Source organism: Eptesicus fuscus, chromosome 13, assembly GCF_027574615.1.
Source record: "Eptesicus fuscus isolate TK198812 chromosome 13, DD_ASM_mEF_20220401, whole genome shotgun sequence".
In the NCBI taxonomy this organism is placed as follows: domain Eukaryota; kingdom Metazoa; phylum Chordata; class Mammalia; order Chiroptera; family Vespertilionidae; genus Eptesicus; species Eptesicus fuscus.
Genome location: NC_072485.1, coordinates 21,397,824 through 21,416,017, shown reverse-complemented (window position 1 = coordinate 21,416,017; position 18,194 = coordinate 21,397,824). Strand labels below are relative to the sequence as shown.

Genomic DNA, 18,194 nt, shown 5'->3' with positions numbered 1-18,194 from the left:
AAAGCAAGCACAAAGGTGCAGAATAGAGAAGGAAGTTAAAATAGTTCTACATGCTGGACTTTTATTTGCATTAATTAGCAGGAGTAGGTATGAATGGGTATCTCTCAGCAAATGTTCTATCACATTCTAGGTATTATAATCCAGAATGATGGGATACTTCCTAATCGAATTTCCCTGATATTCAAATATCAAAGTAACAAGTGAACCAATGCTTATTGATCTAAGTACAACAGTCATTCGCTTTCAATACATAAATGCCTATCACTGACATCTCTATAACTGCTAAATTTCTTTAAATTTGATGTACACCTCAATCTATTTAATTATAAATCAAGTGGTTAAATTGAATCATAATACACTTAGTTTTTGCTCTTATAAAAAAATTAAGAAAAAAATGTGTACCTCCAACAGCCTGTTTCTTTCAGAGTAAAACATCATAAAAACCTTTGAATTCACGTACAATTATATGGATCAGAATAATACATACTTAAAGACACCCTAAATTTTCTGGGTCCTATTATTTATATTTTCATTAGCTATATGAAAATATGAAAGCTTCTACTTTCCTATTGCTGATAGGTTTCACTGAGTGATGCTTCAAGTCCTGTAGACCCTGGTAAATTCCCAAGTCCATTTGTGACCTCTGACGTCAAAGCAGTAACACTAAGATAATCACTTGCTGTTCTTACTGTTGAGATTTTCAATGATGGTGCAAAAGTAACTGTGGGTAAGGCAACTGGCCCCCTAGCATGGAGGTAGCACCAAACTACTGGTCATCACTGCTATGCACTCAGTAACAAAGCTACTTTCACTTAAGAATGTCCTTCGCAAAGTAGTAAAACATTATTAATTTTATTAAGTCCTGAGTATCCATCTTTTGAGCAACTAATGTGATGAAATGGGATGTATGCATAAAGTACTTGTGCTGCGTATCAAAGTAGGATCAGTCATACTTTGAGAAAAACTGAGTTGGGAGCTTAAAAAGCCGCAACTGTCATGATGCACCATGTTCACTTGAAAGAACGACTGACAAATTATGGTTATGCTGGCATTTGTCAAATACTTTCTCAAAAAGAACAAAGAACTCGCGTTTCTGTTGCCAAAGACAAAAAAAACAACAGACTTTTAAGTAGAAAGTAGAATTTTGAAAAATTTGTATCTGTTACTGTGAACTTGACAGCTTCCCCAACCTAAAGAATTTTCTGATAAGACTGGTGGTAATATTACCAAATATTAAAAACACTGTATCATGAAGTCAATCAATATTTAGAAGATTTGTCAAACCTAGTGAACCAATATTTTTCAAATGACTAATGCATGATGTTACAACATCATGCATGGGTAAAAAAAAGATGGACCAAAACATTGTAATCTAAATACGTACTAAAATTTCATTTATATGATTTCAGATTTCATATTACAGCTATGTTTTAAGATTCTATGACTTGTCTACGTTTTGTATTGTGTCAAATGAGAATATACATGATTACTTTGAAAATACTCCTCCCTTTTCCAGCTATTTGTATGAAGCAAGATTATCTTCATCTGTTTCAACAAAATACATCACAACAGACTGAATGCAAAACCAGATATAAGAACCCAACTGCCTTGCCTCCTATTAAGCTGGTCATTAAATATATTTATTAAAATGAAAAACAATGCTAAAGCCGGCTGGTTCAGTTGGTTGGAGCATCATCCCGTACACCAAAAAGATTGCAGGTTTGATTCTCCATTAGGCACATGCATGGGTTGCAGTCAGGGGATATGGTGGGTGGGAGTGAGGGGAGCAGCCAACGGAAGTTTCTCTCTTTCTCAAATCAATAAACATATCCTGCCCAGCCAGCACTGCTCGGTGGTTGAGCATCAATCTATGAACCAGGAAGTCACGGTTGGAGGTTTGATTCCTGGTTGGTCAGGGCACATGCCCAGATTGCAGGCTGATCCCCAGTGTGTGGCATGCAGGAGGCAGCCAATCAATGATTCTCTCTCATCACTGATGTTTCTTTCTCTCTCTCCCTCTCTGAAATCAATAAAAATATATTAACAAATAAATAAATAAACATATCCTTGGGTGAGGATTTTTTAAAAAGTAAAACAATGTCATTCTCATTTTGGGAGAAAAACATAGTTATTTTTCATAAAAATGTTGTTTATGTTTAATGAGTTTATTAATGTTATTTTTAAGTGAACTAATAAATAAATACGTTTTAAACTTCTCTTTTGTATTTCTACAATAGTAAATGCTGATAGCTATAATCCACAAGAATAAAAGCTCTTTGGGGTCCTCAATAATTTTTAAGAGTATAAACGGTTCCTGAAACCACTAGGATAAACTATTATCAAACCAACAAATTAAAGTTCAGAAAATGAAGTCACAGTTCCTAATCAATTTACAACTTGACAGTAACAGGCTGGTTTCATACCTGATATAATATCATGATTAGAACAGTCATAAAACATTTTCTTGAGATTTAACTTACAAAGTGAATTAGATTTCAGTTGTGATGTAGCCAATTGTTCTCCTCGCTGGCTTTCATTCTCTTCATCACCCTCCTCATCTGGTACTACAAAGTCATCAATAATGTAATTATCTCCATCTTCATCAGATTCATCAACCTCTTCCTCCTCCTTATCTTCATCATTTTCATCACTGCTTGGGCAAGATTCCCTTTCAGAGTCCTAATTAAATTAAAACATATTTCTTCAGTAAATTGTATGGAAATGATATTAAAAGATTAAATCCCAAACCCAAAAAAAGATACATAGAAATTAATTTCATATTTTAAGGTTAAAAAATCATGTTAAATGTTGAAATTTGAAAATTATATATGTAAGATATTTAAAATAGACACTAAGATTATAAGAAGATAAAAACAGGAAATACCATACAAAACAGTCTTTCAATATTACAAGAAAGATGGACTGAAGCTCATGATAAAACAATATATTAGATACAGTACTTCAATTAAACATGTTCATGGATACGTCATTAAAAATAAATTCTAGAATTATAGAGAAATAGAACAGACACGGCCCTCTCATTTTTATAAAAAGTAAATACTTTTAAGTAAAAATTTAAAAACAGTAACAAAACCAATAAAATAAAACACACCTCAAAATCTCTACTACTGTTACGTCTCTGATGAGATCTTTGTTTTGAGAGTTCTTTCAGCTTCTGGAGTTGTTCTCGCTTTCTTGCAGCTGATGTTTTCTCAGGTTGATTCTGCTCCAGCTCCGCTGAAGAACATTCGTCTTCAACCACTCTACGCGGACGTTTAACACCTACTTTCCTCACTGCGACGTCACTGTCGTCACTGTCACCTCTCTCATCACTGTCACTCATCACCGAGGAGTTTCTTCTTCTTTTCCCTCGCTTTACGTTTTCTTCTTCTAAATCCTCCTCTATTATTTGTTCAGGGTGCTTGTTGGGATCAGCATCCTCTTGACTTGAATGCTTTTCCTGGTCTGGTGAATCACTACTACTCTGATTGCTTTTGTTCTTTTCTCGTTCATTTGTTGAACTGCTGCCAGTGTCAATGAGATGCTCACAGTTGTTTCCTTCACTTTCAACTTTAACTAACTTAAGCTCACTTTCATCTTCTGGCTTTTTATTACTTTCAAGCCCTTTGTTACTAGCAAGCTCTTCATCACTGTCAATACTTTCATCACTATCACGCTCTTCCTCACTCTCACCGTCTTCACTCTCAAGGTCTTCATCACTATCCACTAACTGTGAGATACTGCTTCTTTTAGTGCGCTTCCAATCAACTCGAGATTTCTGCTCACGCTCTTGAATTTTAGAATTGCTCCTTGTTTCACGTACCATTTTCACTTAAGCTTCTACAAAATAAAGTTATTAGGGATATAATAATGATAACCAGATTACAACAATGAATGCATTTATGGTACAAACTATATTTGTTTGGTATTATAACATGGTTCACAAAGGTAATATCACATGAACTACCTGAGTGAAGATGGCAGGATAGTTATTGAGCAAATAATTTATTGGGCCCAGCCTTGTTGGTTCAGTGGTTGAGCACAGACCTATGAACCAGGAGATCAAGGTTCGATTCCCCGTCAGGGCATATACTTGGGTTGTGGGCTCGATCCCCGATTGTGCAGGAGGCGGCTGATCAATAATTCTCTCTCCTCATTGATGTTTCTAGCTCTCTCTCCCTCTTCCTTCCTCAATCAATATCAGTAAAGGTATTTTTTTTTTAAATACCAATAATTTATTGAACATCTCTGAAACCATTATATGAACACCTATTCTGAATTATGCTGTATGTTTTGCTGAAAGAGATACATAGAAAAAGCATGGTACTGTTCTTCAGAAGATTATTATCCATGTATAGAAATAAAACATAAATATATAGTAAGAAAAATGCAAGGTAGTATCATTCAGTACCAAGTGAATGATAAAAATAATCGATAAACGTGTAAAGATGCAGAAAGATCAGACCAATATGTGCTTCACTAAAGGTTTTATTGAACAGATATGATCCGATAAACTTCTAACAGATTGGTTATATTTGAACAAAAAGAATGAAAGAAAAAGTGATTTCGGGCAGATAAAAATGTTAAGGTAAAAACTTTGGCATTGAGAAAGAACATAATAAGTTTAGTAAATAATAATGTGACCTAAAAGGTGTGATAAAAGGCTTTATGCTGGAAAAGTAACATGAGTATAGAAAAGTAGGATTAGATTACCAGAATGATAATCGATAAACATGTAAAGATGCAGAAAGATCAGAACAATATGTGCTTCACTAAAGATCAGAACAATATGTGCTTCACTAAAGAAAAATTCTGAACAGAGATATGATATGAATTATAACATAAAGGATCAATCAATTTATATAAAGAAAGTTATAAAGTCATAATTGACATAAAAAAGATAGTGGTGCAAAGCTGAGAGACAACTATCCACTAAGATTGCAGCCTTTATATAATTTACAAAATGGCAATGGCTTTAAACCACTCAAAGTTAAAGATACAATATAATACAACAGAAAACTTACTAACAATCCAATAACATAACCAGATTAAAAAAAAGTTTTATGGTGAAGCAGAGCATGGTATTGGGAAAGGAAAACAAATGCTGTAAGTTTCCAATTCAGAAAAGGATGAACTCCATCAAAATTATCACAACCATATAGTAAAGGAACACTTAAGAGACAAGATAACTAGAAAAACAGTAACACAGTAGCACATATACACTTCTGTGGTTGCTAAGGAAACTAGAAATATCACAATGTAATGAGACTGACCTCATAATCCTCCATATGATAAAAGGCCAATATGCAAATTGTCCCCTGGATCAGGAGTTGGACCAGGGGGGCGGGGTCAGCTGACCAACCGCCTGTGGCCCCTCCCCCTGGCCGGCCCAATCAGCCCCGATCAGGGCAGGCAGGCCGGACCCCACCCATGCACGAATTTGTGCCATGGGCCTCTAGTCTTATATAATAAAACCCTAATATGCAAATCGACCGAACGGCGTAATGACCAGCAGAACGACCAGTTGCTATGATGCACACTGACCACCAGGGGGCAGATGCTCAACGCAGGAGCTGCCCCCTGGTGGTCAGTGCTGGCGAGTGCAGTGGTGGTGGCAGGGGCCTCTCCCACCTCAGGTGAGCGGTAAGGAGTGAGGAGTCTTGGACTGCTAGAGCCCTGGACTGTGAGAGGGATGTCTGACTACCAGCTTAGGCCCGATCCCCCTGGCAGGCAGACATCCCCTGAGGGATCCCGGGCTGTGAGAGGGCACAGGCCAGGCTGAGGGGACCCCTCCCCCACCCCGAGTGCATGAATTTCATGCACCGAGCCTCTAGTACATGTATAAGAGCTTAGGTATTCAACTGAGTGCTATCTCCTTCAAATAAATCACCCCTTATGAGGCTGATTATTCCAATATTTCTGCCATAGCACAGAATATTCCTGGAGGTTTTCTAAAAACCATTTCAAATGTATATATAAATATATGAGCATAATCTTACTTCATTTTTATCCCAGAGTGGTTTAAATACAGACTTTATTCACTGGTCTCAGTTATAAAAGACTGTTTGAGAATTTTCCAGAAATTAAATCCAATTTCAAAAGATGAAGATTAAGTATCATTAAAGCTATCTTTTTAAAGTGTTGCAAACTGAAGGTAATTTCAAATTTTTTTTTTATGAGCAATGGTGGTATTACTGAACCAAGTTTATAGCTTCCCAAAATGATTACTTTTTGGGGGTGGGAGAAATAACCACTCATTTGTACAAATTCTGATAGTTTATAAGGTAATGTGACTACTCCTATAATGGTAACAACTCATAGAAAATCAGAACAATTGTTGTTAAGATTACACAACAGAAATTATAGTGTAGGCTGAAGTCCCATCTTATCACAGTAACTACTGCATGATATATTCAGCACTGAAACAGCAATTTAACAAATCCCAGTAAATAGACCAAACATTCTGCTATTTAAAATTACACTTGGGTTGTTGCCCGAAGCTAATTCCAGCATGTCATAAATGCAAGAAGTTTCATCAAAAGGTTGATGGAACTTGGGGATTCAGCAGGGCTGAATACATATTACCTGCTGCTGGAATAGCTAAGGGCATTTCCCCACCTAAAGATTTGCATATATTATTATTGCCTGTTGCCAGACAGCTGAAGGCATTTTAATCTACATATTATTGCCTCCTGCTGGCCAAACACCTGAGCAGTTGAAGGCAGTTCCCCCAAAACTGACAATGCCTATTGTATACTAAACCTTACCTTTGATGTGTATATCTACGTTGCTATGGGGCAAGATGTGGGAATAAAAAGAGCCCTGGGTTCGGAGATGAAGAGAACTTGGTTCCTATAGCTAAGCTTCCTCTGGCTCCCCCATGGATTACAAATCCATATTATATTTCTAGTCTCTTCATTAATTTACACGCAGCGCCTTCTCCAGATTCCTGAACCCTTCTAAATGCTGGGAAAGACCCCCGGCATTAGGTTGTGTCTTACAGAAGGCTTATGTTAATTAACATCAGCAAAGAAAATTGTGTGTGGCTAAAATTACCCTTGAAAAATACATTACTGTTTATTAAAGTGTTGTTTTTTTGTATACCATACTGCTTCAAAATATGTCCACCCAGTTTCTCCTCCATGGTTTAAACAAATTACTGTTTTTCCTTTTTATTAAGCACCAGACAAATTAGGCAGCTTATATTTTGAAGCCATGTTGTACAAAGAAATATTTTTAAAGCACATATAGTTGAATTTGCATAAATTAAGTGTGTTTTGTGCTTTACACTGTACTGAGAAATGGAAGGCTTTCTTATAAATCTGACCAGGGAGAAACAATAAAAAATTATAAAAACAAATGACAAATATGGCTTCCGTAGATACACTAAAGCAAATATGAACAGTAGGAATATGAAAGTGAAAGATTTTATTAGTACTAAAAAGCAGTTTCATATACACTAGATGATTCACTTACAAATATACGTATACCATACTCGAAACACATTTATTATAGCAACACGTGATTCCTATGACAATGGTAAAAAACAATTCAGAATGTCACACTATCCAATGATTGCACAGTTCAGCTACTTGAAAAAGCCATGTCTGTATATTTCTTCAGTGCATTTTTTATATATCTTTTTAAATCTTGACAATAATCCTAAAAGGAAGCTATTATCTATCTTTACTTATAAAAACCAAATCCAAGGACATAGACTTTAAATGACTTCCCGAAGATCACACCGCTTGTTAGTGAGAGAGGAGGGACTGGAAACCAGGGCCCCGACTCCCAGTCCAATGCAACACAGTGACGGCTGCCAATATTATATTTGCACGAGGTAGTACAAATGATGCCTTTAAAAAAGTCATCATTTTTATAATCTCATTCATGCTAAATTTTAGCTTCAGAAAATAATCATTAAAAAAATTTAAAGTTTACAAACATGCTTCTTTAATTACATAATTGAACTGCACGTGGGTTTATGCCAGAAACTTCTGAAAATTAGTCATCCAACAGGAAAGCAAATAATGTACTAAAGAGATGAAAATCTGCAGAATTCTTTCTCATCTTATCGATTACACTTAGCACAAAATTTAAGGGATTCCCCATTAGGTTAAAAAGTAAAATTTTGGAAAAAAAGGCAGTTTCTTATGAGAAAAATTTTATTTTGGAAAACTTTAGTGTTAAATGTTTGAGGAGGCACATTTTATTTAAAATAAATCATGTTTCATTTGGTCAACTAGCAAATTTCCATGGTCTCTCCATATTTCAAAATTACCACTTTTATAATGTCAAAAATTCTGAAAAAGAAGGTAATTTGAATATGATTGGTTCCTCTTTTTAAAACTGTGGATACTTTCACTATGTTAGCTGAGGGTGGTGGGGTGTGAAAGAATGGCGACAGAGGGAAAAGGAAGTGAACTGAACCTGAGAGAAATGAAAAGCTAAGTTGATAGGTTAGACATTTCTTCGTCGTTAGAATTAAAGAATCCATGCAAATGGATGTAATTTCTATATATGCCGAGTACACATTCAATTTTTGGAAATGAGAATCTAATGAAGCTTCTCTAATGACACCTTATCTTTAATCAACAAGAAAAACCACCACAGAGACTCCAAACAGAAAGCATGAAATAAGTGAAGGAAGAGGATCAGTATTCTCACACCTTTGCGTGTCTTGGTTAGTGTCGTGTAAGATGCACATACATGGCGAAGCTGACTGCCGAAAAATGTCAAGGTGACACTCCGTATTGCTTGTGCTCTTTCTCAAACAGAGTAACTATACACCAAGAAGGGGCACTTGAATGCCACTCGCATTGCTCATCCGAAGAAATATCCTTCCGTCTAGACTTTTTTGAGGTTAATTAATTCTCAGGAGAAGATTCATTCTAGGAATTGCCCTGTGAACAATGTTGGTGACAGTTGACACTTTAAGATTTGAAGCGCAGTGAGTGAAACCCACGAGGAGGGAGACAGTCCTATTTGGAAAACATCACCTCTCCTTGACGTGTGCTTTTCTATGACAGTTTCGAGGGGCAACCTTGATAAGCAAAGAAATAGTTGTTGGATGCATTCTACGTGCCGGCACCCGCACCGAACTGTGGCACCGCTAGAAGAAATCAACAACGGGGTCTCTGCTCCTACGGAGCTCACAATCTGATGAAATCACGAAGGACATCAAACCGGGACAGCATTAATACACGATGCAGTGAACAGATTGATCATAGCTCTTCCACTGGCTGGGGAAATGGGCAGCAAGGAATAGGAAATAGAAAAACACGAAGAAAACACCTAAAAACAGGAAAGCCAAGTCTCTCTCCTCCCCCCCCCCCCACCCCCCATACACACACCTATTATCACGGGACAAGACTCCACCATTTCGCAGAGCGGATCCTGCCAGTCTGGCGTCCCAGACAACCACAGGATGCATGACCATCTGTGCCGCTGAAGGTGGCTCTATACACCCGGCAGGGAGGAGCGGCAGCAGGAGGAACAGATTCTCCCGGGAGTAAACACTGATCAACACGAGAGTCCTTTTCAGGATTACAAACCTGGCTCCCAGGCGGGACGCAGGTGCCCGGCGCGGCGCGCCCGCGGGTCCGCTCCTCTGCCTGCAGGAGGGGGAGCGCGCAGCCAGGAGCCCGGACCCTCGGACCACCCCTTCGCGGTGACGTGCGCGGGACGACACAATCCGCTAGCGGAGCTCCGCACGCAGGAAACAAACAAGAGGCGGCAAAGGCCAGAAGCCCGCGGCACAGCCACTCGCAGTCCCCGTATCAGTCCCGCCCATCTCCCCGCCACCTGACGACCTCGCACCCCGCCCACGGCAGCGCATTCCCCGCGAGTGGGAGGTGCGCCCGGGGCTGTCCCGCCCACCCCAGAGCCTCCGCGGGAATTTTCCTCGCGACCCGCCGGGGGGCGTGGCTTCCCCGACCCTCGGGGAGACCCACCGCCGCCCGGAGCGGAGCCCGAGCGAGTCCCCGCCCCGAGCGGGCCCGCGCCGCCCCCGCGCGCTCACCTTTCAAAGCGCCTCCGCCTCCGCCTCCGCCCCCGCCCCCGCCCCAGGCACTCACTCCTGACGGGCGGCGCTCCTCCCGGTTCCGGGGTCCGGGGGAAGTCCCGCCTCTGGGAGGAGCTGGGGGCGGGACCAGAGGCGGGCGGGGGCGTCTTCCGGGAGCGTGTACAGGGGGAGGAGCGGTCGCTGCGCGTTAGTCTGGGAGCGGTGCGGGCTCCCGCTTCCAACTGAGGTGGGGAGAGGGGCCCGGCGGCGGCCAGGGGCGGGGAGGACTGTGCGGGCCGAGCCCGCGCGGGGACGCGGGGCTTGCGGTGCAAAGGGCTGCCTGCTGGGGTGGGAATCAAGCCGCCGCGCCCCCGGGGAAGGGGGCCAGCCGCCGACTCCCGGCTCTTCCGCTCTCTCCTAACTTCGGGGTGGGGCAGGTGAGGGACGTCTCCCCGGGATCCTGGCGTGAAGGAGGCGTGTGGTCACGGCGGCGTGAGAGCCCTTCCCGCGGCCACGGGGGGAATCAAACGGATGTTTGTATTCCCGATTATCCGCGGTGACTCGGGGCCTCCTCTCCTGCCCGTCTAAGTGAAAGGCCTGTTCCCTCAAACTTCCCTCTCACCTTCCTCTGCTGTCTCTTTGCCAGCCCAGCCCAGCGGGGCCACCAGGTGCCTGGTGAGGTGGAAAGACAGTGTGTAACACCGACTTAAAGTGAGTCCCCGGGAGAAGAATTTTGCGGGCTGCGTCCTTGTGTGAGTGCGGGGAGAGACCCAGGGCCTCACCATGTCCGGGAAACGGAAGCGAGTGGTGTTGACGATTAAAGATAAGCTTGATATAATAAAGAAACTTGAAGACGGAGGTTCTTCCAAGCAGCTGGCAGTGATTTATGGAATTGGTGAGACAACGGTTAGGGATATAAGGAAAAACAAGGAGAAAATTATAACGTACGCGAGCAGTTCTGATTCCACCAGCCTTCTGGCCAAAAGGAAGTCCATGAAGCCATCCATGTATGAGGAACTGGACCGAGCAATGCTGGAGTGGTTCAACCAGCAGAGAGCCAAAGGGAATCCTGTGTCTGGGCCCATTTGTGCAAAAAGGGCCGAGTTCTTCTTCTATGCTTTGGGAATGGATGGTGATTTTAACCCCTCTGCCGGTTGGCTGACTCGTTTTAAGCAGCGGCACAGCATTCGAGAAATTAACATTAGGAATGAAAGACTGAACGGAGACGAGACCGCCGTGGAAGATTTTTGTAACAACTTCCGAGACTTTATTGAACGAGAGAATCTGCAGCCTGAACAGATCTACAATGCGGATGAAACTGGACTCTTTTGGAAATGCCTGCCTTCCAGGACTTCAGTAATCAAAGGTAAATGCACTGTCTTTGGGCACAAGTCCATTGAAGAAAGAGTCACCATCATGTGTTGTGCCAATGCAACAGGTTTACACAAACTTAAACTTTGTGTTGTGGGGAAACCAAAGAAACCTTGCTCCTTCAAGTCAGCCGACACCTCAAACCTGCCAGTCTCTTACTTCAGCCAGAAAGGTGCGTGGATGGACCTTTCCATTTTCCGACAGTGGTTTGACAAGATCTTTGTGCCACAAGTTCGAGAGCACTTACGCTCCCGAGGCCTACAGGAAAAGGCTGTGCTCTTGTTGAACAATTCACCAACACATCCAAATGAAAATGTCCTTAGGTCGGATGATGGCCAAATATTTGCTAAATATTTACCACCTAATGTGGCTTCACTGATTCAGCCCTCCGACCAGGGTGTCATAGCAACAATGAAGACAAACTATCGTGCAGGTCTTCTCCAGAGCAACTTGGAAGAGGGTAATGACCTGAAATCATTCTGGAAAAAGCTAACTCTCCTGGATGCACTGTATGAAGTAGCAATGGCTTGGAATTTAGTAAAGCCAGTTACCATTAGCAGAGCATGGAAGAAGATCCTTCCTACCATAGAGGAGAGAGAAGGCTTGGACTTTGATGAAGAAGATATTTCGCTGGCTACCGTGGCCACCATTTTACAACACACCAAAGGATTGGAAAATGTGACTACTGAAAACATTGAAAAATGGCTTGAAGTGGACAGTACTGAACCTGGTTATGAAGTATTAACTGACAGTGAAATCATCAGAAGAGCCCAAGGCCAGACAGAGGAATCCAGTGAAAATGAGGAGGAGGCAATAGAACTAATTCCAGAGAAACATATCAATCATGCAGCTGCTCTCCAATGGACTGAAAGTTTATTGGATTATCTAGAACAACAAGGTGATATAATTCTGCCCGATAAACTGGTGATACGTAAACTTCGAGCCACCATCAGAAATAAACAGAAGATGACCAACTCAAGCCAATAATGGCATTTCAATATTACTGTTTGTAACTCTTAACCTCTCTACAATGATGGCTTTATTTTGTGTGTGTGTTCTGAATTGTCAGACACAGTCCTATGAAATATGGAGACAAAAATGTACCTGAAGTGGTTTGAGGATTATGTGTTTTGCATCATCTGTGTCTCTTGTCCCTTTACTTACGCAGATAATCTGAAGCCGGTTCTGTATAAATATATATTACATGTACACATGTTTTCACTTTTGTAGATCTATAATTATCCCTTCCATAACAGTGGCATTCCCTACATTTTCTAGCAAATGTTACAGATAATAATGAACAGATAGAGCATTTTCCTGAATTTTTTGTTTAATTTGTGAGCACTGCCACAGTAATCTTTTCTTGTCTAACCCTCTTAAATGGTTATTTGCTTTGTGTATCTGTATGTGCTGAAAGAATGAGGAAATATCTATATTGTTATATTGCAGGGTGATCTATAATAACTCAAAATGAAGTTCAATAATGAGGAGGAAACAGTAATCTATGAATTATAAAAATGTCTTAGAAATCATAGTTCTGTTATATTAATGTTAGGATGGCAATAGATTTTTCTGAAAACTGAATTAAATACAATATAGGAAGTGATTGCTAAATTAATGACAAAACTATTGGAAAACATATAAAAGATATTCTATTCATTTGTAGAAAACTGGAAGTTGAAAATTTGAGGAGCTTTAAGTTATTTATATAAAGGGAATAAATAGGCTTCTTTTAATTGGGTCTTTTTATTATGAATTGAGTAACAGTATAGGTTTATTATTTATTCACCTAATTATATTACAGGTTCTATAATGTTACATGAGCTCCCATCTTATATGTGGGTGACCATCTTGGGAATTTGAAAGTTTTGTTGTTTTTTACTGTGTACTTGATATTGTGAATAATTTGAAAAAAATTTGTCATACCGTCTCTTTATTTCATATGAAAAGAAAAAAAAAGAATAAAGTTTTTATTTTTAATAAGCCATAGGTCATGTATGACTTGCTTTATGAAGAAAGCAGAGGTAATTATGGAAATGGTCAGATTCTTAAGAAGTTCATAATTTATTATTTTGACACTTGTAAAACTTATTCTAGAATTTGTAAACGTTTTGATATATTTGCTTATTAAATTTAGTATGTTTATTCAAGACATGAAAACACTATGTGAATATTAATATAATTTGTGATTTAAAAGCAAAGTCTCTCCATATTATTTAATGTTTTGGCCCTAAATTTTTTAAAAAACAGAATTGTTCTGTGTCATTTTTTAAAGTTTAACTTTATCATATAAATACTTTGCATTTTATAGTGCCTTTCTTAGAATTCTAAAACTTCAAAAAGATTTTTGCTTTCCATAACTTCTGTTATCTTCATGATATATGTCTAGATTTTTAAAAAGACATCTGTGATGAAAACTTTAAAAGTTTTATGTGCTGCATGAATTGCCTCAGTGCACAAAGAAACTTGAGAAGTTAACAGATACTGAATCAGATGATTACTCCTTCTATAAATTAATTGTATATAAATGGATTTTTCATTTTTCTCAAATGAAAATATGTACTAAAAAGCTTCTTGGAATTTCTGTCTGGATTTGCTCATTATTTTAAAAATTAACCTTGTCAGTAAAATTCAGCTGTATCATTGCCACCTAGTGGTTAAATTAACATTAGTGTTCAGCAGTGTAGTTTCAAACTTCTCTAACCTGTGAGAAACTGTGCTTTATTTGTTTTATAGCTATTTACTCTCTTCTGAAGCTGCCAACAGTTCTGTTTTGGACCCTTCTATCCTTAAACAATGATAAAAGCTGCCAATTACCAAATACCATGTTATAGTTTAAGCAATGTACTTACATAATCCTCAAATTGTGAATTAGGTGGAAATACTGATGTTCAGCTCACACTCTTAATTGCTAAAAATCACCACTTTGCTGCAGGTAAGAATTTAAGCTCAGGTATTTGTCACCCAAGACTGTACTTGTATTATCCAACCTAGGCTAACCTCTTCACCTTTTCAAATCTTCAACATTTATTCCTTGCTGCCACCCTCCACCATCTACCACAGTTAACTGAATTTACTTATCTACTTTCCAGTGCAGTTGTGGCACCAGTTTTCTTTTCCTTTACCCTTTTATGAGATTAGTCTTCTTCACTGCCCTGCTGTGTCTCTATTTCCCTGTTTACCCACAACCTAATAATCGCATTTGAAACTTGGATCATCTGTTTTGCTTTCTAGTTAGCCATGCTCAGTGAGGAGCCTTTCTCACTTCCCAATGTAAAATGCATCATTGGGGAAAAGTTTATACAAACACTATTTCTCTTTAGTTCATGAGGCAATCTCAAAGAGTTGGCACAGTACAGCACTAACAGGAAAGTCTCGCTAGACCTGGAAACCGTTATTACCCAAAGCACATGAGCATGTATATACTTAGATCCATGGAGATCAAAGGTGAAAAAATTAAACCCCCATCGACACCGAGAAGAGAATGAAGGTTAGGTCCAAATAGGTGGTTAGAGAAGAAGAAAAAAATTCAAGGGAAATGTAGCTTGCAGTGAGGTTCATTTTGTAATGATGTGCATTTCAGCATCCTAGCCCCAGGCTTACTAGTCATGTGCTGCTTATTCATAGATGACCCCTGTAATCTCTTGGTTTTCTTTTATCTTTTTTTTTTTCCTTTTTTATTTATGGAATGATAAGTCAGTGCCAAGCTAAATATGTTTAATCAATAATTGGGACCACTTAGTGGATGATGCCAGAAGATGTTTGGGTACTATATTTGGGTACAAAGTCATAAATTCTTAGTTTCTGTTTGGCTTTCTATTTCTCCACTAAGTAGCCATAAACTCATATTCTCTGACCAGTCTCTCAGAAAACCAACTGTACATTACCATGGTTCTTTAAATCCACACTCCTAGTAGCCAAGAATTCTGTGAGAGTAGGTTTACCTGCAGGGGTTGATGCAGGAAAAACTTGCTCCTTCTGAGAGATTTGGGCCTTTTGGGGGTAAATGGGTGAGGGAAGTGGAATTCTTTGCAAGGTTTAAATTCAGAGAAGTCATTCTAAAGAGTCTTGCATATGCAGGAATAGTTACTAATACTTCTCTTTGATGTGAGGAATTTGCATTAAATGTTGCATTCAAAAATAAATCCCCATTTTAACAGTGAATCAAGAATGTGTTGAGTTTTACTATATGTGTAAGACTACTGGGCGTGGCAGGTTTAGGAAAATATAAAAGGAAGGGAAGAGGAGTTCTTGTCCTTCAAGATCTTGAAATCAGTGTGGAAAAATAACACTTGAAAAAAGCAAACTGTCTGGTTTAATTGTAAGCACATAGAACAGCCAACATAATGTGATAAGAAACGATAAGGAAACCATCATGGTTTATTTTGCTTACTCATTCCTCAGCTGGCTTCTCCTCTCTACATTTAAAGCTTTTGTTAGCCTTTAGTTCTTACTGCTCCTGAGGGACTTCATCCATTTCCATTGCCTGCATGCTGATGACCCCAAGTCCGTCTCCAGTCACTCTTCGGAAGCTCAGATTTGTATCTTCAATTGAGTAGCCAGGTTTACGTTTGGAAGGGAAGTTAAAATGGTTGCTTTGCTTCCCATTTGTAGTAATCTCTTCATTGGTATCCTAATGTCAGAGCCATCTAGATGGGCTAAGGATTTCAAATCATTTTTTAACTGAATGCCTCATTAAGCTTATCTACCTGGGTCTGAAATTGAAAAATAGGTAGTCATCTATTTTCTTATCTGTATCTCCTCTTAAGCCTTTCCTGATGTACATAAGTGCCCTTGCCACTGGCCCTTCCTTCCCACAGACAGTCACAGTGCTTTCTGTTTTCTCTACCCTTGTTGTACAAGGGTAAAACTGAGTTTGTTGTGTTATAATCACTAACCTCCTTAAAAGATCATCATTTAAGGTATCAAGGCAATAAAGGATTAATTGTGGTTGAAAATCCCTTCAAAGTACAATAATATTTTATGGAATAAAATAAGGTTTAAAGAAACAAAAGAAAGAGATGGATAAGTAAAGGGATATTGGATAGGTTAGTGACAGGCATTTGTATAATTATCTCTTTCTGAATGAGGAAAATAACATAAAACATGAGTGAGAACAATGATGGCAGATTTGTTTTTAAAACTATTCTTAAAAATATATTGAGATGATTTCAAGTTGACTGAGAGCAGCTGTGTGATTTCCATTACCACTGAAAAACAATAGCAGTGGGAGCCTGCCTACCTTTTCATTAACAGCATTTTGACAGAAGATGACAGGGGTGCTTGGTATTTGATGCCATTCCGAGCGTAAGAGAATACATGGTATTAAGCAGCCAAGTAGCTCTTCTATTCCCCTTTTTAATACATGATTCTTTTGTGTGTCTATCTGACAAAGTATCTGCCTTCAGAGTAACCTTGCTGTTGTCTACAGATAGCCTCAGTTCTCTCTCTCTCTTTTGCTGGTTAATTTCTTTATCCTCATGCAAGATTTACAAAGGAAGACCCTGAGTAGATTTGTTTGGTATAAATGGACACAAGCAACAGAAATTTGTCATTGTGTATGTGAGGGGGGAAATGTACAAGTTTCATTCTATAAAGACTTATTTGATAAGGCTTTTATTGTATAAGGCATGTAAAGAAACATCTTTGTTGCAGAAAAGTATAAGGGTTGCATGGCAACTGAAAACAAGAGGCTGCAATTAATCATACAATTAAACACCACTATTATCTCTTATTTTCATTTAAGTGTTTAGGACTGCCTTATTTTTACTCTGTATACTACAGATATTTTAACAAATGAAAATTTAAGGTAATGTGGAAAACTCAATTATTCATGAATTAATGAGAAAATTGTGTTTCCTATATAAAATAATAAAAGTCTCTTTGAGAAACAGTTACCCCCTTTTAATTTCAGTACTTTGTTAGTACCTTTAATGTGACTATGACATCCTGTCTTTTATTCATTCGTCTCAAATATTTACCTACTCCATCACTAAAAATTTAAATATTCATTCCCCAGTTTCTTGCAGATTTGTGTGATCATGAACCTGAAATTAAATCTATATATTTTGTATGTTAACAAGATAACTCTTGTGATCTTAAAAAGGAAGGAAATCTCACCCTTTGTGAAAGCATGGATGGACCTGAAGAATATTATGCTAATTGAAAAAAAAAAAAACAATCAGAGAAAGACAAGTACCATATACTTTAACTCCTGTGAAATCTAATGAACAACATCAACTAATAAAATAGAAACAGATTCATGGATAGACCGACAGCTGTCAGAGGGGAGGGGGTTTGCAGGGCTGGGTGAAAAGGGTGATGGGGTTAAGCAAAACCACCACCAATAAAAAAGAATACATAGACACAGACAGCAGCATGGTGATTATCAGAGGGAAAGGGGGTGGAGGAGATTAGAATAGGGTGTAGGGGAGACAAATGGTGGTGGAAGGAGACTTCACTTCAGGTGGTGAATACACAATACAATATACAGATGATGTAATATAGAATAGTGCACCTAAACCCAATGTAATTTTATTAACCAATGTCACCCCAATAAAGTCAATTAATAAAAGAAAGAAAAATGACTTGTACATTAAGTTGCTGTAGTACTTCTGTGATCAATGAGGTGATCACAGCTAGGTTGGTGATTTTTGACGAGTTTTAACATGCAAATAGGTTTTTAAAACCAGGATTATTTTGAGGTTATAATTTAGAAATACTTACAGTATGTAATATTTATTCATTAATTTATATAAACCCATGACAGAAATAATTTGTTGACATAGTCCAAATATGCACAATACCTTTATATTACCTG

General features: G+C 38.8%; 2 protein-coding genes across 5 annotated transcripts in view; one reads left to right on the top strand and one right to left on the bottom strand.

The window, feature by feature from the left end:
- CCDC82 (coiled-coil domain containing 82) overlaps positions 1-9,974 on the bottom strand; it is a 43,911-nt gene extending 33,937 nt beyond the window's left edge. The window contains exons 1-3 of one of the 4 annotated variants that reach the window (XM_054724731.1): positions 9,555-9,974; positions 3,113-3,840; positions 2,481-2,679 (exon numbers count right to left, since the gene is read on the bottom strand). In XM_054724731.1, coding sequence (XP_054580706.1) covers positions 2,481-2,679; positions 3,113-3,826 — 913 coding nt within the window. In that variant the 5' untranslated portion in view covers positions 3,827-3,840; positions 9,555-9,974. Of the gene's footprint in view, positions 1-2,480; positions 2,680-3,112; positions 3,841-5,024; positions 5,148-9,554 lie in introns of those variants that run through there. The other 3 variants (XM_054724729.1, XM_008149192.3, XM_054724730.1) reach the window with 3 other exon arrangements.
- Positions 9,975-10,355: 381 nt separating this feature from the next.
- Positions 10,356-13,357, top strand: JRKL (JRK like). The gene is made up of 2 exons (XM_008149193.3): positions 10,356-10,440; positions 10,650-13,357. Exon 2 carries the CDS (start codon positions 10,787-10,789, stop codon positions 12,359-12,361), a length of 1,575 nt encoding a protein of 524 aa, XP_008147415.1. The 5' UTR covers positions 10,356-10,440; positions 10,650-10,786; the 3' UTR covers positions 12,362-13,357.
- Positions 13,358-18,194: the final 4,837 nt, after the last annotated feature.